The sequence below is a fragment of the Rhea americana genome, unplaced genomic scaffold (genome assembly GCF_003343005.1).
Source record: "Rhea americana isolate MKP2758 unplaced genomic scaffold, rheAme1 scaffold_5, whole genome shotgun sequence".
NCBI classification, from domain to species: Eukaryota; Metazoa; Chordata; class Aves; order Rheiformes; family Rheidae; genus Rhea; species Rhea americana.
This window is the reverse complement of record NW_028186645.1, coordinates 2,558,591-2,581,344: the sequence shown is the minus strand read 5'-3', so window position 1 is coordinate 2,581,344 and position 22,754 is coordinate 2,558,591. Positions and strand designations below refer to the sequence as shown.

At 43.8% G+C, this 22,754-nt stretch overlaps 1 protein-coding gene across 1 annotated transcript in view; it reads left to right on the top strand.

The window, feature by feature from the left end:
* The window catches only part of EVL (Enah/Vasp-like), a 121,818-nt gene that overhangs the window by 80,626 nt on the left and 18,438 nt on the right, over positions 1 to 22,754 (top strand). The window contains exon 4 of the mRNA XM_085317455.1: positions 20,096 to 20,159. Coding sequence (XP_085173581.1) covers positions 20,096 to 20,159 — 64 coding nt within the window. The remainder of the gene's footprint in view (positions 1 to 20,095; positions 20,160 to 22,754) is intronic.

Below are 22,754 nucleotides of genomic sequence, written 5' to 3'. Positions count from 1 at the left end.
TTAAATACAGTCCTTGTGCCCATTTGCAGAGCCCCGTCGGTTTGTCCAGTGTGATCCCTGAAACAAGGAGGATGGTGAGGGGAGAAAGAGCAGCCTATGTTGCATCCATTCACACCTCTTATGGGGAGGAGGCTTTGCTACGTGGTACTGCCGTTTCCGTAGCGGAGTGGAGGAACAAAGCAATGAGCCCGGGWCCCAACAGGGTGAAGCTCCCAGGCTGAAAAGCCCTGCTCTCACCACTGGCACTGAGCCAACCCCAGTGGAATTACACATGAGAATAACCTCCATGTGAATAACCTCACACTGATACCAACACGAGACTTGCTTGTTTGTGCCTCATCCTGTACTTACAGTTGGGAGTTTTAACTGGAAAATAGGTAGAGGGTTTGTGTGAATTATGACTGCATGTAAATCACTATGGTAACCATCTCATTTCTTATGCTTGGAGTGTTTTCCTAAATTCTTCAAGAAGCTGTAGCTGTGTTTATTTATTCAGTTCAGAGTGAAGTTTTGTTAAACCAGTAGCTTTTTTGGTCTTTTCATCATGTCATTTCCTTTTCTTACTGCTGCATTTGTGGTGTTTGAGGTCTGCATTTTTTTTCCTTTCCAGATATGCTTGTAATTTTGCAGTATGGGCCCTTACAGTAAGTAAAACCCCCTTTTTAATTACAACAGCAATCATAACCCTTCCTTTATAATGAAGCACTGAAGTAACGTAATGTCATCATTTAGCTTACTAATTCCATTGGAGAATTTCAGAAGTTTACATTGTTCCAGGTCAAAGTGCTCTCACAGTCTCATGAAATAATTTATTATTAAATGAGTCTCTCTTTGGGCTTGGACTGACTTGCTGTAGCATGCAGGATAGCATTATGTCTTTCAGCGGGCTGGTACTCCTGGACATTTTAATACTAAGTCATCATCCTTCTACTTTTTGGTCACTGACTTAGTTTCATCCAAGGTCAGCCATAACAGTGGCTCAAACTCAGGAATGCATTTAGGAGAATGCTAAGTATTCCTACATATATAGATACTGAAGTATCTGTGAAGAAACTGCCTTAATGAAGATCTAGCAAGTGCTAAGTGGACCCCAGGGAATCAGCAGCTAACATATTTTGTTGTGAAAACTATGATCAGATGAATTTTATTTATTTGCTCTCTTGATGCTGTAGAGACTGGTAATATTTGGTTCCTTAATTTCTGCAGAGTCTTCAGACAGAATTACTCAGGGACCTCTGGAGACCACCTAGTCCAGACACCTGCTTAAAGTAAGGCTCCTTTCAGAATATCAGGTTGCTCAGGGTCTTGTTYCTTTTAGTTGTGAGCATCTTTGAGGATGGTGATCTACTGTGAACTGTTCAGGAGCAGATGCCAGCAGTTGACCTCACGGTCAACCCTCAGCCTTCCTTTCTCGAAGCCGAACCGTGTCRATTCTCTCGACCCCTCCTCATATACCATTTGCATCCTCTGGACATCTTCATGATCTTCCAGTAGATCGTGAACTTGTCATGAGACAAGAGGTCAATGTCTCTCTTRTATTGGAGATCCAGAGCTGGACCCAGTATTAAAGATGCTCATGTGACTCAAGGCTAGTTAGATATAGAGCACTTATATTGCTTTTTATCTCAACTATGGTCCTTCCAGGCCAGACTTTAAAATATTTTGTCAGGGGGAGAATGGGAAAACATGAATGTTTCTGCATTATACTCCATCTTTTAAAAAGATGGAGGCAATCAAGGAAACATTGTATAAGGACWCACATCCCTGGCTCAGTGCAAAAGTCAGTGTGGGAATCAAAGTACTCCCGGTGGGTTAATGCGCTTATTCTGCATCAGTGGCTGAGCTGGCATGCTTGAGGTGTGGTGTCATCTTTGCATGGCCATGCCTGTGTCGTGTAAGCATGTCCTGAGGAGGAGGGGAAACAAATGGCATTTCTGCTCCAGGAACAAGAAGTATTTCTTTTAATTCAGACTATGTACAGCAGCTCCAAATCACAGGCATGCTTTCTGAGAGCAGGGAAAAAAACTCCACTATCTTTACGAARGAACACTTGCCATGTTAGGAAAAGTATGCTTATTTTTCAAAGAACTTACAAAGCGAAGAGACTTTTTTTTTCCCTAGCCAATTTGTGTGGTGGTCACTGTTAAAATATTAATAATTACTTTTTGAAAGTAATGAACTTCACAGTATTGTGGGGACCACAGATTAAATTCAAGTGGCAAACAGTATTTTCATAACAATAATTCTAGGTATTGTCTAGTTTCTCCTTAAGTCAACAGAAGGATTTCCATCAACTTCCCTAGAGGGTTTAATGTGATGAGTATCTGCTATTATTGTGTTCACTTGACAGTTATTTTTAATGTAGTAATGAAGTTTTAGCTAAGAAATGCCAGATTCCTTTATCTCCTTCCATCAGTGACACTTTGCTTGCATTAATGATAAATCTAAAGTAGAGAAATAYAAAAAAGAATAAATTGGATTGTTARACAAGGGTTCTTTTTAGCTGTTTTGTGCTATCAGAAATATGCAGACATGTCTGCAAAACTCCACTAAAATTCAACAAGTAATTAAGCTTATCTACTCAACCATAGGATGCTATTATTAGCAAAGCATTTAATTAGCTGTTCATTGTGATAGAGCTGAAAAACAAATACCTTGTCTAGCAATTCCCAAGAAGTCTGTCTGTAATTCACAGAGCAACACTTTATTGTGTGTCCCATAGACACTGAATAAGATTTTGATGCAAAAAGATTTAAGCTAAGTTTAACCCTGTATTATTATTACCTTCGAATAATGCAGCCTAAAAAACTCCAACTTTTTTAAAAAGAGAGGGTCAAACAAACACCCTGAGAAGATGCAAAAATCATATAAACCAATCCATAATTCTGGACACTTTAAATGGTCCATGTATCGATACCAGTGTTGCTGCTTCTGCTCCAACACAGCTAATGCATCAAAGAAAAGCTTCATAAACATCTGTTGTGCCACATCCTTAAGAGATCAGGATGATACAGGATTGAAATAATGTGTATGGCAAGGAGGACTGATGGAGATATTGGTACAGCAGGGCGCCCATCTCAGGAACATGCTCCGGACTCTAACAGTGCATGGAGGGACAAGGTACCCAGCTCCTCGCGCAGTGCTTGGTGCCTTGCAGAACTGAGTCTTCACCTGCCACTTGAAGCRTATTGCCTCAGATCAGGCAAGCACATGAGTTCAGAGTAAGATATCTTCACTGTTGCCTTCTTCAACTGGATGAAAAGTTGAGTATTGATGGAGACAGGTATATCACTGCTCCAGTTGCAAAGGCAGCAATCCTCCCCGCTGCCCCTAACAGGAAGATCCAGTCCACTGGGTTTCACTGTGCTGTCCTCAGTAGATTCAATTTTGCTGCTGTCTGTCTTGCATATCGAGGAGGAGATCTCTGCTGATGGGAGGGTTAGTCTGGAGGGTGTCCCAGCATAGCAAGTAGGAATCCCATTAATAGCAACGGGGGAATTACTGACTTAGATTATGATCTCTCTAGGACAGGGAGCAATTTCACATGCCTATATGTCAGCTTGCAAACAGCAACCAAAAATAAAACCAAAGCATCAGCAACAGTAGCCCACAAGTGTAAGATTTTTAAATATGGATAAAAATGCTTATTTTCATAGTCTTTCTCATAAAGCCAAAGTAAGTGGCTTAATATAAATTACCTATATATATTAATAGTCTCTTTTTTATTCAGTAACATGATAACATTATTTGTAGGAGAAAATATGAAAGCTGAGTCATTAGAGAAAACAGTTTGCAGTGCACTTGGATCTGATGTTGCTTAGTGTGGAGTTTAAATTTGTTTAATTCACGTAGATGTATAGATAAGACACAAGAATACAAGACAAAATACAAGCAAGCATCTAATCTTAGTTACACCACTTGTTCATGCATGCTTTCGCTTAACTCTTGGTACCAGACGATTTCAGATGCTTTTTGTGTGTCCCTAATGAAATATTCATGCTTGTATTCTCACATACATCGTGTTCTCTCTGGTAAGGAAACAATCGTGAAGCCTACCTTGAGGTAAATATGGAGAATAAGGCATATGTTCAGCTCAAACTTTGGTCTTGTTTAGTCCCATAGGGGACTTTGTAGCAACAGCAATGACAGATATGTCTATGAAAATCAAAGGACGGGTGCTGCTTTGGCAAAACATTGGCAAAGTATAGACTATATGGACTTACAGACTTCCCAGTACTGACACACAAAATTAAGAACATGCATAATCTTCTTATTCCAAATAGGGAAAGGGAAAATGCCATTTTTCAGTAGAACAGCCAGAAGAAAACATCCCAGTCTAGATGCAGTTTAGCTGCAAATCATGGGCCTGGGATTCGGAGGAGCAGCACCGAGTTTCCAGCTGAGGAGCTGCTCTTAGGTAAGACATTGCAAAAGCTTTCACTCTTCGTACCATTTGGGGACCAAGTGCAGTAGCAGCTATCTTAAGACTTAATCCAAACTTTAGTGCTGCCTCTTTCATTACTAAGGTGTAATAAATATCACTAATGGCACTAATACTGTTACTTTTTACAGCAAACTGTAAAAAGTTTTGAAAATGATTAGATTTCTTTTTTGTGAATGGAATAGAAAAATATGCTTTGGTGTGCATCAGAGTGACTTCAGAAGGTATCTCCGTGTTTGAGTGTCAGCCGTTATTTAAAAAAAGAATTTGTAAAATGTGTCAACATAATTTAGCTCTGTAACTCTGCTTGTGTTGGGCGCTTCCCTCTTGCTCTTACAGTCGTGGTAACGTTTCATACAGTGTTGGTTTATAGGTTGCTTCTGTAAAAGGAAGTGAATTTGTTGGTGCTGTTTGTTATTTATGCAGCGCGGTAGGCAGAAAGAAGTAAAACGGGCAAGGGCCAACCTCGGCTTCCTTCTCCTTCGTGGGCGCTGATGTTTCGTCGTTGCCCCCCTGCCCCTTGGAAGTGTCAGCGTCCCAAAATCCCTCTCTGATGACACGGATGAAGGAAGCGTGGCGGGGGGGAGGCAGCGCGCAGAGCAGAGCCGAGCCGGGGCAACGAGGGACGTTTCGAGCCGGGGGGGTCGCGCGGCGCCTCGCTGCTGTCCCCGGGCCGGCAGCCGGGCGGCAGCTCCTCTCGTCGTCGGAGAGCCAGCTGCTGCGGCAGATGACGGGGCTGAATTTCAGGTCATTTGATAACTAGGCCAGGCAGCGCGTATTTTGCGGCTCAGCCCGGGCGCCGCGGAGGCCGGGCACCCCGTGAGCGCGGTGCAGCGCTGCTCGCGTTTCCCCATCCTCGGCAGCAGCCTGGCAAACACCGTCCGTCCCGTGCTCGGCGCTCCTGCCTGCGAGGAGCGCGCAGGGCACGGTTAGTTTCCCAGCTTCTCGTTTAGTAGCGGCTCTCGCTGGGGCCGTCGCTTAGCCAGGCTGCCAGCCCTCCGCCGGCCCGGCGGGCTCTGCTCTGCTAGGCAAAGCGCGGCGCGGGTTTGCCCGGTTGCAGAGAAACGCTCGCGCSCTTGTCGGGGAGCGCCGGCAAAAGCCTGCTTCCTTGCTGGCTGGGGGGGCTCCCTGGGGCTCCCGAAGGGTCCTGACTGCGAGGAGCAGCACGACCGCGATCTCCGCTCGGGCTCCAGGGGAGAACAGTGGCAAAGCTGGCTCAGGCTGGCGGGGAAGGATAAATCAAAAATTCGGGGGAAAGCAGCTGGAAATATCACGGTAATTTTCTCAGCTTGGCCGGGTTGTTAGTTTTAATGGATTCCCAGAAGAGTCAAGCTTATCTTTGGGGTAAAGAAAGTGGCAACCAACCATGCTAGACTCCTAAATTTTTGCAGCCAGAAGGGATCATCTGCTCTAACCTCCTCGCGTAACGCGGACCTGAGGTGTTCTGCCTGCAAATTCTTGACCGAGGACTAACGCTGTGTTTGTGCTAGAACATACGCTTGTGAAAGCTGTCCACAGTTGCGATTTGAAAACTGCACGTGATAAAGACTAAACCATTTCCCCAGCAAAGTTTTTCCAGTTGCTTGCTGTCACTGATAAAACCTGCTTGCAGTGTCGGGAGCTTGCCRCGCGTCAGCTCCCAGCCCCGCGACCTTGCTGTGCCTGCAGCTGCAAAATAAAAATCCCTTTATGTCCTTGCTGGTTGCGTGCTATCGTGCAGCCAGGCCACGCTCGTTGGGGCATGCCGACYGATACTGTCTACCCAGCTCAGGCTGAGCTGAGCTCCTCTGCCCAGGCACTGAGCTGGGTCCCAGCTGGAACGGGTTGGGCGATAGCTGTGTTACCACGTCTGGAGGGATATACCTTGCCTCTGGGGGCACCCGTCGTGCTGATGCTCATACACCAGCTCCAGACTGGACTGTGCAGTTGTATCAAAGCAGGGACAGGATATGGCCAGTCTGCTCCCTTTCTAGGTAGACACACTCAGAGCAGGGCTAAAAGAGCAAACTTGGCAGCTGAAACAGCACTGGCACAAGAGAGGTTGAAATAAAGGCAGCACTGCAATAGATTTCAAGAAATGGCCTTGACAAGCCATTTTGGTCGAATAAGGCTGGATTTACTCTCTCTGCCTCCAAGCTTCTCTTCATAATGTGGTGAAAAACWTGCACAATTACAAATGGTAAAAACCTAAGAAGAAGAAAAAGCAGTGCAGTAGTTATTTGGACAGAGGATAGACTGCTGAAAATGCTATCATATTTGAAATGGCAGCTAAAACATAGTCTCTGCGTTTCAGAATGAATGCATCCTTTAAGACAAAGCATCCATTTTTAACTCTCACTCTGGGAAGTCCTTTTTCCCTGTGCTGGTCGGAGAGATACGTGCTCTTTGTCACAGTTATCTTTCACAGCAGCCTCCTTTCAGTAAGGAAAGCCAGGCAACAGGGCAGAAAGTTGGTCACCAATGCCAAATGATTCATAAACCTCTGCTCATCATTCCAGGGACTAACTGGGGCAGAGAGGGGGAGGAGAGGGACAGTGCTGCTTGATTCAGAAGGAGAGATCCCCTTGTAGAAGGTAATGCAAAGCCAGAAGAGTACTTATTTATTTCAATTAAGTGTTTGCTCACAGTGRGTCTTGCAAGGCCACCTAAGAGTGACACACCCAGTCATGAGTCACGAGCAGCAAGGAGAATGATAGGCCAAAATGCAGAGTGTATTCAGGTTTCTAGACCCTCGCTGCATCTGTGGGTACTTTCGTGGAGCTTGTGGTGTAGTCTCTTAGGATAAGATTCGTTGTAACTAAACTTACAGGAATGAAAGATAAGCATATATTCAAAGCTGGGCTCCTCCTGGAATCAGCCAAGAGACACAGCACCACCACAGAAGGAGTCATCCTTCTTTAAGGGGGCTATCATTTACTGAGGAAGTTTTAGGAAGCTGGTGACCAAACCAGTGAGAAGTATGCAAAGCTGAAATATTTTTGAATTGCACTTGCTAGCATCTTTACACAAGTTAGGAAGGCTTGAGGTTTTTCCTTGTACTTAAAGCAGAGGGTCAGGCTTTCTGTGTCATATAAAAAACGCATTATAGTCTCCCCCAGAATGCCTGCTTTTATCTTGGAGAACAGAACACACTTTCTCAACATTTTCACATGAATCATGATCAGTTGAAGGTTTAAATTAATTAAAGTTGAGCCCTCTGAGAAATAACAAATGCATGCCAGCACTTTCTTTGTGCCAAATTGTCTTAATAGTTATATAGTATAGACTTCAAAATTCCAATCAGTTTAAATAATTGAAATTTTTGTGCAGAAGAAACTTTAGAAAACAATACATTGTAAGCAAAGTGTGTTACTGTTGACTGTTTTATTTGATTATTACTGTACTGTTGGCTATGGACAGCTAACAGGTTAGGTAACTTGTAAGTGGGGCCACTGTCTTCAGAAATGACTTACCAAACTTCACCTTTCCTGTACAGCTATTTTGTCCCTAGCAGTGTCATACAAGGAAAAACGTATGTAAAGTGCAAGCATGGCCTTTAAAAATCAGTTTAATTTAGTACCACATAACACTAACATGATTTAATCATGGTATGTTGTTAGAGAATGGCATCACTGCAAGACCCTTCAATGCAGATAAAGTTTTGTAGCTGTTACTTTGAGTTGACTGGGGTTTTCTGGTTATGGTCTGTGAGACTTGCATCTGTCTGGAATGCTTTTTGCTCTCTAGTCATTGGTAGAAACGTTCAGTCTTGCGACACATTTAAAATAACCTGTAACTGGAAATTACTGGGTCCAGTTCTACAGGCACTTGAATCTTCGCTGTCCATGTAGAAAATTCCTAGGCAGTTCTCCCTCTTGTGCCCTGTATTTCAGGCAGCATGGAAGTCCAGGAGAGGGTCACTTGACTTTGCTGAGGAGTGGCAGCTTGCTACCAGTCTCCCTGTGAAGGGAGCAGCACCAGAGACACAAAAAGTGGAGGTGAACACAGTGCTTTCTTTTATGTCTAAAATTTACTCCATACAATCTTGCTCTAACCAGATTGCTACAAATGTGAATGTAGCATCTAGGGACTAACACCCATACTGTGAATACAGTATATGGTTGGGAAACTTTTCGACTTTCCTTGGTATAGCCACCAGAACCTTCTTTTGGAAATAGAGGTTGAGAGCAGAGAAAAGCAACATCAAAAGTTCAACCCGGTTCAGTATAACCAGCTTCCAAGGTAGGGCAAAATATTTGAACTGATCACTCCATGAAGGGTATTGGTTTCCATCTGCAGGACTGCAGTGGTCTGGGCATTTTTAATGGTATGGCAATGACTTTTCTCATATATTTTGCCCAGCAGAGGAACTTAAAGTTCATTCTCTTTCTGAGAGTTTTTGAGAGCTCTCGAGGTTGAGACCTTCTCAGAGTGCTAGTGGAAAAAGACAGTCCTAAAATTTTTGGCAAGGCGTCTGTGCTCTTAGCTGTCTAATGTACTTCTAAGTGGCCGGTAAAACACGGACAATAGATACTAGAAATAAAAAGGAAAGCAATATTGTCAATTAAGGGCAAAATATACAGAAATTGCAATGACACGAATTGTATCAGTTGCATATTGGCTACTATGTACAGTCTGTAGATAAAATCAGTAGGTGTGCAGACAGATAATTACAGTCTTCCTTCATGTAGGACAGCCACCTCCCCTCCTGCTACCACTTGCAGGATCAGAGCTGTCCTTCATTGTCATTATTGTGTATTGTGGAATTACAGTTTTCCAACTTCTGTTCAAAATAGAGGGATTTTTCTGGCTTATCTCCCTACAGAGGACTGCTGCAATAGGTAAGCAGTGGGCATCATAAATGATTTGTCAGCCTTTGCTTTAAACTCACCAGTAATTTATATTTGTCAAAATGCAATTTGCTCAATTGATTTCCTGTTGCAAGGATTACAAGACCAGTTAGCCAAGGGCATGTTTGCCTTCTAGCCAGCTTCTATTGGTTCACTCTCCTAATAGAGTCAAGGCTGTTTTTTTACAGGAGCCAGAGACAGTCAATTGGATTGTTGTTTAAAATCTTTTTAGGTGCACAGCATCAGCAAGTACTGCTAGTTTGGGAATCATCTCACAGACAGACTGGAGTGAGAGCTCTGTGGATACATCAGTAAAGTAACAGTAGCAAGTCATGAGGTTGCTGGTGCTTTTATGGCTAGCACTGCATGCTGCATGGCAGAGTATCACTTCTAAGAGGGGAGAGTCTGAGTGAGTCTGTTCTCAGGCCATAAGTGCTCTCCTTGGCAGATCACCAAATGCCATGCCCTGACACTTAAGTGTAGCAGGAGTTTCTCAGTCATATAATGACACCTGCTCTGCAGTCCCACTTTGTGTTTAAATGAGCTATTTAAAAGTACTATGTTAATTTTAAGATTAGGCCRAGGAAGAAGTTACATTCCAACTCACTTGTTTGGTTGAATCATAGACTTCTTTGGCAAGGTATTCTCCTTGCAGGTGGTGAGTCTGCAGAAGGTTCTGCAGGAGTTTGTTAACCCTGGTAGATTAGTGTGAGATTCTCTGAGATTGTTTTGGCCTTGAAGGGTATTTTTCAGCTTTTTATTAATCATGAGTGTGTTTAACCCCTTAGCAATCAAAATCCTAGTATATATAAGGTAAAATCAATAATAAAACTCATGGTAGTGGATACTCTCTGACAAATAGAGAGTGAAATGCATTCTTATGACTAAGTGCTGTTACAGATTGCCTCATTAGTTTGGCAAATTCTTTTCAATTGCCTGTACTTGTGTGGTGGTGTTCTCTTTTCAAAAGGCAGGTGGGTTCCGATGGTGATGCAGGCTAAGTCAGCACTTTGGAGATCAGGGCTGGTGTTTTGCATCAGCCAGATGCTACTTTTCATTGTGATATACAGGATTTGGAGAGCCTTCAAAAYTGGAAAGAGAATGCAATGGTTTGAACATACTTTGTTCCCTTTTGGAGTCCTAGTGATATTATTTTGTTATTTTAATACCAGTATAGTTAATTTAAATTTATTTGCAGCTTTTTTTAAACCCTCRGAAAATAATTCTATACAACCTTGGCATTTAGGACTATAGGTATGTAAATTTGCAGTCAAGTTCCTGAATGTAGTGTTCTGGTTAGCTTGTGTGCCTCTAATGACCTTAGAAGTCAACAAGCAGAAAACACAGGCACATGCAGGTAGAATTTACACCATGCGTATGCCATAGCGAAAAAGATTGTTTGTTATTACGGAGTTTTACTTGCTCAGATATTAAATAGCTAATACTTGTTTTGYTGCATCAGATAGGAGCATACGTGAGAAGTATCAATAYRGTACATTTAAAATGGGACATAAATAATTCATAGGAACAAGCATTAGAAAAWATATGATAAGCAACTTAGCTATTAGAATATCTACATAGCACTCAAATGCCCTGAGAATGCTTTAAAGATGTAAAASGCAGGTAGAGAGACAGAGTTCCTACTCAGTTATGCTGAATATGTCCCATTACAAAGAATAGGAGTGGTTCTGTTTGATATATTGCAAGRTAGGTATGAACTTGCCTCCACCTGGGGTTTCRCTTACACTAACCRTACCAAGAGCCTTATAGTTTSTATTCAGCAGYTTTCAARAATYAGATAAAAGACATATCTGCTAAGTTCAGTGGATCTGAACATTAAGCAATCTAAATCAAAGTAGCTTCACCGAATCTCAGGAGAAATAGCCTTTAAACTAGCTAYGAATTTGCTTGAGGAGTACAGGATTGGGCTGTGTGAAGTCACCAGTAGACAGAATAATGTGACGGCAAGAAGGGAAAGAAGCAGATCAAAGAATATTAAGGAAGAAATGACGGAGAATAAATATTCTACATAGTCTCCTCATACAAAGTGTCCATTAACTTTAACTGGATTTCCTTTTTTGAGACCTGCCATACTTAAATATAGAAAAAGAAGGTGATTAGCAGAAAAAGTAGAAAGGGAAAAAAGTGTTGGGATCAGAGGAGATCAGAAATGATGGGATGAGGAGAAGAACTGCAAGAGTAGATGGGGATTTAAATCATTCCTATTTAATTCTGAATCCAGCATACTTGCACTTGCATTTTAAACCTAGTGTTCAAAAGTAATCCATGGTGTTACCACTTTGTCTTCAGCAGCTACACCACCAGTAAATTTGATCCCACATGTTCATTTGCAGTCATTTTTTCCCCAGTATGAACTAATTTTCTCCTCATCCTTCTCATTCACACTTCTGCATTTATTATAATTACTTGCATGCAGGCAAACGTTTTGAGGTCTGATTTGGGGGGAGAGAGGGGTAGCAACTGCAATTTCCCATCACAATGTTATTTCAGGAGCATTTCTCCTTGTCCGGGCAGCGTGTCAGACGACGAAGTCTGCCATCCAGGCACCTGCTGTGAGCTGGTCGGCGAGGAAAAGCTTGTGATTAAATATTGAAGCGGCAGGGCCCACGCTGCTGCCGTAGCAGCATATGGATTACAGGCGGTGAAACCCGGCCCGCGGTGGGACGGCCGGTGAGTGCRGGGCATGCGAGAGGTGCCGCGGAGAGGGCTCCGAGGAGGGGGCTGCCCTACTATGGTCAGCAGGGAATGGATTTGGCACTGCTTCTGCCTCTGCCACTGTGACTGCGTGGTCCTTTGCAGGATGTCTTGTAGGTGATGGAGCGGTCGCCGCTGCCTTGCATGCCCATCCCTCGCGTGCCGACAGGAGCCGTCACAGAGAGGGGTCAGGGAGCCCAACGCTCGTGCCGGGGTGTTTAGGGGTGGAAACGTGCTCTGCCACCCTCCGGTTGTTCTGGGAAACCRCTTTCCCATTGGTTTTGATCCATCTTTGCCTTGGCTTGTTTTAGACTCCTGCAGTATGGGATGTTGGATTGTTTCTGTCTTTGCTTGCTAATGAGTAACATCTATTCTCAGGCAATAGCCTAGAGCTTAAAAAAACAGGTATGAACAAGAGCAGCATTTTATACTTCCTATAGTTACACAGATATTTACCGCTTTGTGCTCCATAAAGACCTGCTTGTGCCTCTCARCTTCTGGTAGCTTTTCTGGAAATGAGGAGATGCTGCACCGTTAGGCTGTGGAGGATGGGGGGTTTTCTGTGGATGTGCTTAGTACTTAGTGGGACTTCTGCTTCTAGTAATGAAAGAGGCTGGCTTTTGGTGTTAAGTGTGAACAGGATCAGATCCTATGTTTGAATTCCTTCATGTTTATTGGGAGGACTTGTGCATGTATTATACAGGAATGCTACCCATTACGAATGTTGCTTTTTTTTTTTACATTTTCCATAAATCCCCAAATGTATTGTCATTTCCTTGCCTTTTCCTGCACTGTGTTTTGTAGAAAAGACCTCTGCCTTCTAGCGCTCTGTCCCAGCAGATGTCTGTATGAGCTGCCTTACAGCTCGTACAGCACAGCTGAGGTTTACGTCTTGGTAAAATGGATCTTATCTGGACCTTTGCATTAACTAGATGCCACATGTATTTCTGTTACAGTATTTTCTATTAACTGTGTGTACATGCGACCTYGGTGTAAGCTTGGGGCCCTGCTGTTTTTCACACTGTGAAAGCACAAGTTAAAAAACTGCCTTGAGGAGTTTACTGTCTCACCAGAGAGTGAAAAAGGAAGGAGGCAGTTGGAAAAGAGAGAGACTTGCCTTGCAAGGCTGTGSTGAATTGGGCCAAAAAGGCACCGCTGGCTCCAGGCCCCTTGGGTGATACCCACTTCRCTAGGCTATGCTAAGTATATGTATTTTTCCAATTTAATGTGTCATAAATCTTATTGTTAAACAAAACTTGAGATGATGTTTGAAAAGTGGGGTGTGTAAATACCAGATGAGTGAACTCCTGTACACGCTGGTAGCTGGATTCTTTCTTCCTGTGGCTTCAGAGATTATCAGAGATTTARTTTGTCCCACAAAAGGGATTGAATTCCTGCCTTTAAATTGATGCAAGGAATTGTAAATATGAAGTGCATGTAGAAGTGTGTATGTGTGTGCTTATGAGCAAACGCGCACATAGCTGCACTTGGCTGAAGGAAGATGTTAGGTTTATATTTTACGAGACAGATGCATGGGGCTTGAGACGTTGCCTCTTGAAGCTGGTGGGAAGGCRCTTTGTGTGTTCAGTGATGCCCTTTCTGCAGATTCTTCTTTTCTTAACCATGCCAGGCTGCTATGTGCCTGCTGCCCTTCTCGGCTCTGACAGGGTTTGGTACATTTTTACTGGAACAAAACAATTTATGTCCCTATTAACATCAAATTCAGAAAAATATCTTTGTAACATAAGCTATATGTTTAGGTAAAGGGGTATATCAATACCCCTTCAGCTGCTTTGGAGCATCTGCTGGCTGGGCTCGTGGCTTAGCCAGTCCTCCATGCAGCGGCAGCGAGGTGACAGCTGTTCGATGTTGTTCATGTTCTTGATTTTAACCAGAGTCTGGTGTTATTTGGTGTTTTTCTTAAAATTCCACTAAYGCCTTGAGGCATTGTGGGCTGCTGAAAGGGGTATGGAAAACTCTCAAAGCTGGATGTGCAGGATAATAGGCTTGACACATGTTCTAAAAAAAGATCAAAAAAAAAAGAAGGAAAATCAAGAAGGATTCAAGCATCTGTGAGCTTGTTTAAATGTGGTTTTAATTTCGTACCTTTTATGAGCTGGTCTTACAGTTCTAAACTTTGTGGACGGCTTTTTCGGTCCCCACACTGACTGGCATCTCATCYCCTCATCGTCCCTGTGTGTGTTTACAAAAAAGAAAAAAAAAAAAGAAGAAAGAAAGCGCTATTCCCGTAGCCCTGTGTGTGCACGCTCCCTACAGTCTAACAGAGGCACAGGTGCTTCTCATGGTGGGCTGAGTTGGGGTGCGCCCGCTTGCTACAGGAGCTGCTTTAGCACCGGAGCGTCTTTGCTGCGCTCGCAGCAAAGCAAAACAAAACAATGTTTTTCTTCATCATCTATAAACCAAGCCACTAACAAGAAAAATCATGAAATGCTATGCCGGTGCCGTGACTGATAGACCAGCAGGATCAAATAATAATCTATCGCAATTTATGTGAAATAGCTGAATTAACAGCTTTAGTGGTTGAGTCCAAGGCCCACTGGTTATACACTGGTGTATTCACTGGCAGTCTTCAAGGACATTGAAAATGATTTTTTTGTAATCATCTTGTGATGCTGGATCTTTTTGTGGCCTTTTACCTGGTAACTGTTCTCTGAATCTCATGCCCGTTATGCGTGCTGAGCATGCACAAATGTGTAGAAATGTAGGGGCCTTGAAACTCTATTGATCAGTCTTTATTTTATTTTTTTTAAGCAGTGCACACATCCATTAGCGAGGCAACTACATTTGTATTTGCAGGAGGTGGGAATTAATGTTKGGGTTAGGGCACTCTCATTTAACTCTCATGTTTTTCCAGTGTCCTTAAACCGTATCTGTATCAGAAAGTTTCACCAGTAAATGTTAAATCAGTTTTTTTAAAAAATGATCAGACTTTGTGTAGGCCCCCTGTGTTCTCATTCCTAGTTTGGTTTAAGTAGCTTCGTGTTAGCATAAAGTAGTAYTAAGAGTATGACAAGTCAGGCAGTTGTAATCTAAATGCTGCTTTCAGGAGCCTCCAGGTTGGAAGTTGCTACAGTGGTGGTGACTGGAAAACACACTGCCCCTCGTCCCGTGCAGTTTAAGGTAAACTGAGGCTGTGTAAAACGTTGCTGGCGGTGGTTTGGGGAGAACCTTTCACCTTCCATGGCCACAGACTTGCTGCAGTCTCAGCAGCCAAGGGACAAGGGAGGGATGTAGAAGAGGGGCAGTTTRTGGCAGAAAGTTGGAAATTGGTCATTTCACTGCAGTCTTGCAGTGAAAACTTTCCTTTAATACAAAAGCAAGATTAATTTGGTCTAYGTTAGAGTAAGGTGTCGCAGATGGTCTTTTGCGTGGGCTTGACTGTGTCAGTAGTAAATCTCACCTGTAGGTAATCTGATGCAAACAATTTTTACTTGTGCGGACGTGGTCTAGGCATAATCAGGTCATTTAACTTCTGCCTCACAGGGCTGGTGCAGCTTAACTGAGGCTGTGGCGTTCGTGGCAGAAGAGTTCAGTAGACGCGTACAGGGTCTGGCCGGAGGTAGTTAGCGTGTTCGGACGTGGACGCCGTGAGGCACCCAGCCTGCGGCAACACCCGCCGAAAGGATCCCGGGTTAATGCTGGGGGGAAGGAGGCAGGGGCCGCGCGGCGGCCGCCCGGGCCTGCTGCGGGGCTCCGGGGGGGCTCCGCTGCCGGCGCGGCGCCGAAACCCGAGCGGCGCGGGGGGCCGCCGCGGCCGGGCGCCTCCCGGGAGCTGGGAACGGGGCTCCCGGCGGCGCCCCGTGTCATTCAACCCGCGAGCAGCCCGGAGGCGCCGCGTTATCGAAGGGCGTTATCTAGGCTGACCAGCTCGGTGCCTTGTCCGGGGCTAATTGTCGCGGCTAATGAGCCGGCGCGGCCCGGCTGCCCTCGCTTGCCGCTCGCCGCCGGCGGGAGCGGGCCCCGCGCCGCCGCGGCACCAACCCTTGCCCAGCTCCGGCGCCCGAGCTAAAATTACAGYCCTTTGCTGCGAGGAAACGCAGAGCATTCTTCCTAAACTTTTCCTCCCAGACTGTCGGGTGTTTTTTTCCCCCCCCCCACACACACAAAAAATGGCAGTATCCTGTTCATAGGCAGAGCAGGAGTTTTCGGTCCGTGCAGTTCAAGCGCAGGCGTGTTTCCCGTTCAGCTCAGACCGTGAGGCCTTGCCCTAACCCACCGCGTTCGTCACTGCTCTGTGAGCTCCGTGGAGGTTATCAGCGTTGCAGACACCCCGCTTGGGAGCAGCTCTGTCTCCGGCGTGTAAAATTAATAAAGCATCTGTGCGAGGCCTAGGTTAGCATTTCTGTTTCTGTGTTGAGTTGCGCAGAAGTGGGCCTCGCTTTGCCGTTTCCGTGGGTGCAGGCAGCCAGTAACGCTTGTAACGTAAGGCGAAGAGGAGGAAGCAGCGTGTCTCTGGGGACTGCCCCAGCAGGAGGCAAACGGTGACGTTGTTCCTCCTTGTTCCTGCCAAGGCGAGGCAGGAGCGTGCGTTTTCCCCGCGGTGGTCTGGCTCGCAGGGCGGCTGCGAGCCCGAGCGAGGAGGTCTCCACGCAGCCGCGGGGTGCGGTGGAGAAGGCCCGGCGGAGCGGGCGCTGGGGCGGCGAGCGCGGGGCGGCGGCGCTCCGCTTGCGCCTGTGCCGGCCGCGGAGCTGCCGCCTTCTCAGCCTCGCGAAGGACTGCGGCTAGCGAGGGCGGGAGCAACCACCGCAGGGACGTACCAGGAGCGTAGCAGGTTTTCCAGACCTGGGCGCCTCCCAGCCTTATCCAGTAAGAAAAAAGCAAACATGGAAAACCTCTGTGCGCTCCCAAAATATGCCTTGAGCCAAAAGTGCTTATATAAAATGCAATTAATTATTGCAGAGCAACAAAGTGAGGAAACACAGATGTTCACCTTAATCTCCTGCCTTGATTAGTTGCTAAAAATGTAGATGGCAGCAGCCATGAAGCTGCAAGCGGGTCAGTAGTAAAGATGTCTCTCCTGGTTATTGTACGCAGTAGCACTGTTCTGTGTGTGTCTGTTCCCAAAAGCTGTCATGTTAGGAGACAGGTCACAGTGCAACTTGAGAAGCGTTTTTAAATGAGGATGCCGTTACCAAGAGCACTTACTGTTCGTGTCTGAGAAATATCTAAAAATGTGGAGAGAAGTTAAACCTAGAAAACTCCAGTTTAATTTAGAAAACCCTCAGTCAAGCAGGTGCCTGCAGTATGAGCATTACAGAACATACAGATATGAAATCAAGCTTAAAAGTAGTCCCTGCATTTGGTATCCATCTGAGCTTTGGCTGAGCATGCTAGAAGGAAGCTCAGGGACAAGACAAACATGAATCTCCACAATTACAGAGCCTAAAGTCATTTGCAGATTTTTTTATCAGATGACTGTGGCCTGAATTTGCAAAGAACCCCAAACCGGGGATGGGGAAAAAATATAGCAGGATTTGTGCTTCATGCAATAAACAGGCCAGGCTCTCTGAACCCTTGGATTAGACTCTAAATTGACCAAGCCACAGGCAAAACCTTGGCTAACAAAACATGGTACTTCTTGGTTTTCTATCTGAATTTTGTGTACATTTTGCTGCAGTGTGGTAGTAAGTCYAAACGCGTAGAAGAGAGGAATTAGTCATTGCCCACAAAACGCCAATTGTCACACGGCTCAAGACCTCCAAGAGAATTAAGGAATTTGGGGAGCCATGCAGTAATGAACCTTGTGCATCTGAAAGATTGTCTGGCTTTTTAAATTACTGTACAAAAAAAAATGTAAATTTGTCACTACTTCTGCAAAGAGGTTTTGAATATGGAGTATTTACTTAATCGGGTCCAAAGAATTTTCTTTCTTTCTAATCTTATTTCTCTTGCTTTTGTGTGTCAAAGCAGGAAGGCATTTCTATAGAAGCTATGGAGAATTTTTCAATTTCAAAACATAATTAGGAGCTTTATGTACTTCACTTTAAGGACATTTCACACTATGAACAAATAATAAGAACAACAAAATACTGCCAACTAAAACAGTTGAATAAGATTCTTAATGTGAAAAAAATAGGGATTATTAATGCGTAGAGATCATCTCAGAATAACAGATTGAATTCAAGTTACCTCAGTGCAGTGAGGGAAAAAATTTCAAGTAGCCTTGTCTGAATTGACTTGTAGCCTGCCTTATGAATGTATTAGATACTTGCTGAACCACAGGAAATTTTTTAAAATCATATTTTGCAGCCAAAAGCAATGCATTTTGTTTCAGTGTGATCCTAATCCTGCAAACATATACATACTTAACAGAAAATATAAGTAAATTCTTTTACTTTATGGAGAGTTCTTTGTACTGAAATTTCAGACAGTCAAAGCTTTTGACTCAGTGATTGTCATTGCCTCCATTTTTTGCATACTCTGATGAAATACATGGAAGGGTCTGCCTTTTTCAGAAAGCGCTGAGTGTTCCCTTTCTGCAAATGTTCATCCTTAAAGATATTTAAAAAATGAGCACAACAGAAAGGATCAGTTAATACTTCTGGAAATGTTGGCTGCAATTCATTTCTGCAAGCTTTCCTATTTTCGCACAGTCATACTTTCTAATTCATTTTCAGATGAAATTCTGTCTGGCAGAGACACGTAAGGAAAATTGAGCAAAATATCCTTACCAATCTGTGAGTGTTGTATTTGCATTGTAAGTGTTTAGTTTTGAGTTGCTCTTGATGGATAACTTTTAAAAGGATGAGACTTTACATTTGAAAATGTAAAAAATAATTATTTTCTGTATGTAACTGATCTATTTCACAGGGCKATTGACCAGGAAAATTCCTGGTGCATTTAATAGAACTTTTATCAGTTTAATCCCAGTCAAACCCCCTTCTCCCAAAATTAATGGAATAGTTGTCTTTCCACAAAATGTGAGATTCACAGTAATTAATTCCATCAGAAAATGGCACATAACTCCTACTGTATTTGATAAGGATGGCCAAGAGCAGTCTCAGATTAAGTATCAGAGTCAAGAAAGGAGACGTGACTCAAATGGTGACATGAGTAAGTTTTTATTGGTGAATGTCAATGAAAGCTCAGCTTGGTGTGGATCCTGCAGAAGTAGAGGACTGGTAGGGCAGTAAARGGAACAGCAAAGTTTATAAAAGACACATTTTATCTTGCATCWCTTTGTATCTTCCTTCAAGAAGCTTATGTCAGTTCAGCATCAGAGCAAGTAGCACTAGCTAGCGTGCGCTCTTGAAAGCTTACTGCTGCRGTGTTTGTACCTGCATTTGCCTGACCACTTAATGTGCCACTAATAAAATAGCACATGCTGTAAAAGAGTATGAGAGAGTGTGAGTGAGGTGCAGCCGGGATGCTCTTGAATCAGTTTAGTGCTCTTTTCCCGGTCTCTGTCTTGGTCCACAGAGCAGTTCTCACGCTCCTACAGCTCCATTCCTGACCTCCAGCACTCTGCAGCCCTGAGATGCCCACAGATTTTCCACAGTGTAATACCATATGTAAATCCACAGGAAATTAAGCTATAGTAGGATCCAGCCTTTGCTGGAGGATGGCAAAGAGATGTGCTTCCTCACTCACCCCCTCCATGGTTTTCCAGAGCCGCCCCAGTGGCCCATGGTTGGATCAAGCCCACTGGCCTCGAGCTGAGCTACCTTGCAAGAACAGAATAATCTGGGCAGGTCCAGTCCGAATGCTGCCAAGGCTAGAGCTGCATCCYGATGTGGTGGCCCCTCATCCCACGGGACACCCTTTGGGATGGTCCAGGCCTGCACCCTTGCCAAGGGACAGTTAGATAGTCTACAGGCACTACAGTGTCTGTGAGTTTACTGGACAAATCTGCTCACATATTTAGCCATTGGATTCTCCCAATGGGACTAAAACTTTATCTGATGCAATATTTYGGCTAATAGGAAATAATAAATTGAAAAGAATAAAGAGAGAACAATAATATTTCTTTTTTTTTCTCATAGTAAGATAGAGAAACAATTAATGTGAGTGGCAGCGTTTCTGGGAAGACTCAGCAATGCTGATGTTACATTTGCTTTCCTAATTGCATTCTGTTTTTTTTTTTCTGTAGGTCCAGCAGCCCAGCGCCAGGTTCAGAATGGTCCCTCGCCAGACGAGATGGAAGCACAGAGAAGGCAAGAGGGGTTAATGTATTAGAATTAGGTTTCTAGTTTGTAACTTGGGTGTACATGCCATCCTTGCTTGCTAATAAGCACTGTTCTTTTTAATCTTATCTGTTTTGTGCTGATTCTGTAATGACTTTTCAAAAGGTGAAATGAGCTGCAGCCCTAGGTAAACTCTTTGCTCAAAGGCAAGCATGAGCCATGCTGATGTACAGAGATAAGGACAAAACCTGTTTAAAAGCAATTTGTAAAGTGTGTTTCTCAAGCATGTTAAGGAAACCTAACTTTATCATGTTCTGTATCACTTGCCAGCGGTTGACAGTCATGTTGCCCAGGAAGCATTCTATGGGCTATATGCAATCCTGATAGTAACTTGTGTATAGCTTCAGCCTATATTGTGTGCAGTTCCTTTTATGAATATTGTGCTCTAAAGTAGGATAATAGTTGAAAACTGCTAATTTAAGAAGCTGGGAGTTCAGGTAAGCATCCTGTCATACCCTTTACCTTTACATGTATGTCTAGGCTTAGTGCCACTATTATACACAGCCTTTTCTCTAACCTATATGGATGGTCTTCTTGACATCAAAGAGAAGGTAGGAAGAAGTTGTGACAAGCCTTCACTKTATGCCTATGACTGTAATCAAACTGTGATGCCCATCTTCTCATTTCAGCTTTGCTGATGCAGCCAAAGTTCCTGTAACAGCTGTAGAAATTCTTGTAGCAGCAGTAGAAATTCCTATTGCAGGAGGAAATCTTTGCTTTTCTTTGCCAAGCATAAGATCTATCTGTCATGTTCCGGACCAGGTCTTCTAGTCTGACCAATCTGTCTACACTGCCTCAGCTGTTTCAAGGCTAATGCAGCCTAGCCATGCCTGTGCTTTCTCGTTGAGGTGTAGGCCAGTGCACAAAAAAAGGACTCTTGTTTCCCATCTCCCTGCTCGCTGCAAGTATGTTTCTCCTGCTATACAAGAGACACTACAGAATATTTTACCATAAAACATGTAGCAAAGCATTAGTGTCTCACTTCCTCAGGAATATATTGGAGCACAGGAATCAGCAGGGTCTGCTGTGGTTTAGTGCCATGGGATTGTTTGAATGAGGCAGCTACATATGCTTTGATAAGCAGGGGTGGATCAGCAAGAGCATAGTCAGCCCTCCAGAGGGCTTGACCTGATGTTTGGATCAGATAAGAAAAGAGCTTTGTAAGGATTTTAATGGAACTTTCCATGATGGTCCAATTCAGCACCAAAAATATTGGAAGTTGATCTGCCTTGTTGATACAACTCTCAGGTCTCAGAGGGATCTGCCTTTGTAGGTTCAGCCTTTAAGCAGGCMAGATCCCTCCTTGTAGGGATCCAGGGACTGCCTTGGCCCTTCGAGCAGCATAGCTTAACATCACACACTGTCAGAGGAGTAGAGGTGAAGTGATGCAGCACATCATTTGGACTGATAYTCCATAGCTACCATTCTGACCGGTCCTTGTATAAAACCACATATAGGCCAGTTAAGACATGGCCCTTATGTAGGCTGTGATACATACTTATGCTTCTGTTACAAATCACCCTCTGTAAGATTCTCTCTTTCCCTCTCCAAAAAGTGTAGGGGTGTAGGGAGACTTTTTTTTTTTTTTTTTTTTTGGGGGGGGGGGGCTTTATGAATAATGGCCTGGGATTTAATGGGGATTTATATGTGGGTCAGAGGGTAAGAATATTTCACTGAAAATCTGTACGATTTACTTTTGGATCATAAAGGTCAGAGAAGAGATCCTGTTATGCACCTATATGCTACATAGAGGCATAAGGGATGTTGGTTAGAGCATGGTGCTAATAATGCCAAGGTCGTGGGTTCGATCCCCGTATGGGCCACTTGTTTGAGGGTTGGACTAGACGATCTCCAGAGATCTCTTCCAACCTTACCAATTCTATGATTCTATGCAGTTTGTCCCTGCAGTCTGACTGAAAGACCTGGTCCAACTCTGAGTTTAACCAGTGGAAAGTACTGAACRTTCAGACCATCTGAAACTCAAACCACACCTGCTCCTTGCATTTGAAGAATGACCAGTCTAACTGTGAAAAGGTGGAAAAAAGAATGATTTAATTTATTCTTTTTGTTTTAGGGATAGTAAAAGCCCTACCTATGGGTAGGTATTATTCCACTGCTGTAAGGCACGTGGTTCTGGGAAAGCTTATTTCACTCCACTGGACTGGAATAAGCTATGCCAGTAGCTGTACTTAGATATTGTTGCATCTGCACTAGGGGATTTTCAGCCTTAATTATACTAATGCACTCTTTAAGTATATAGCAGACCTAATTTTAGGCTTAGCTTTTTTGAATATSTTATAAACAGGCAGGGAAACCAAGTTCTGATAACTAACCTCCAAATCTGTCTGTTTAAAAGGCTTTTGTAAAGATCTTTATACAAATGTATAAACATTATGTATTTGAAGTAGAAGGCTGTAATTTGTCCCCTCTYATACTTTACTCCTTGTATTCTCTTTAAGCAGCCTTGTGCAAATCTTGGTCTTTATTTAGTTCCACTGTAATAAATTTGACTTCCTAAGAGTGTAAGGACTTCTCCTTTTAGCGTATGTGGGAGGCTGTGCTTGG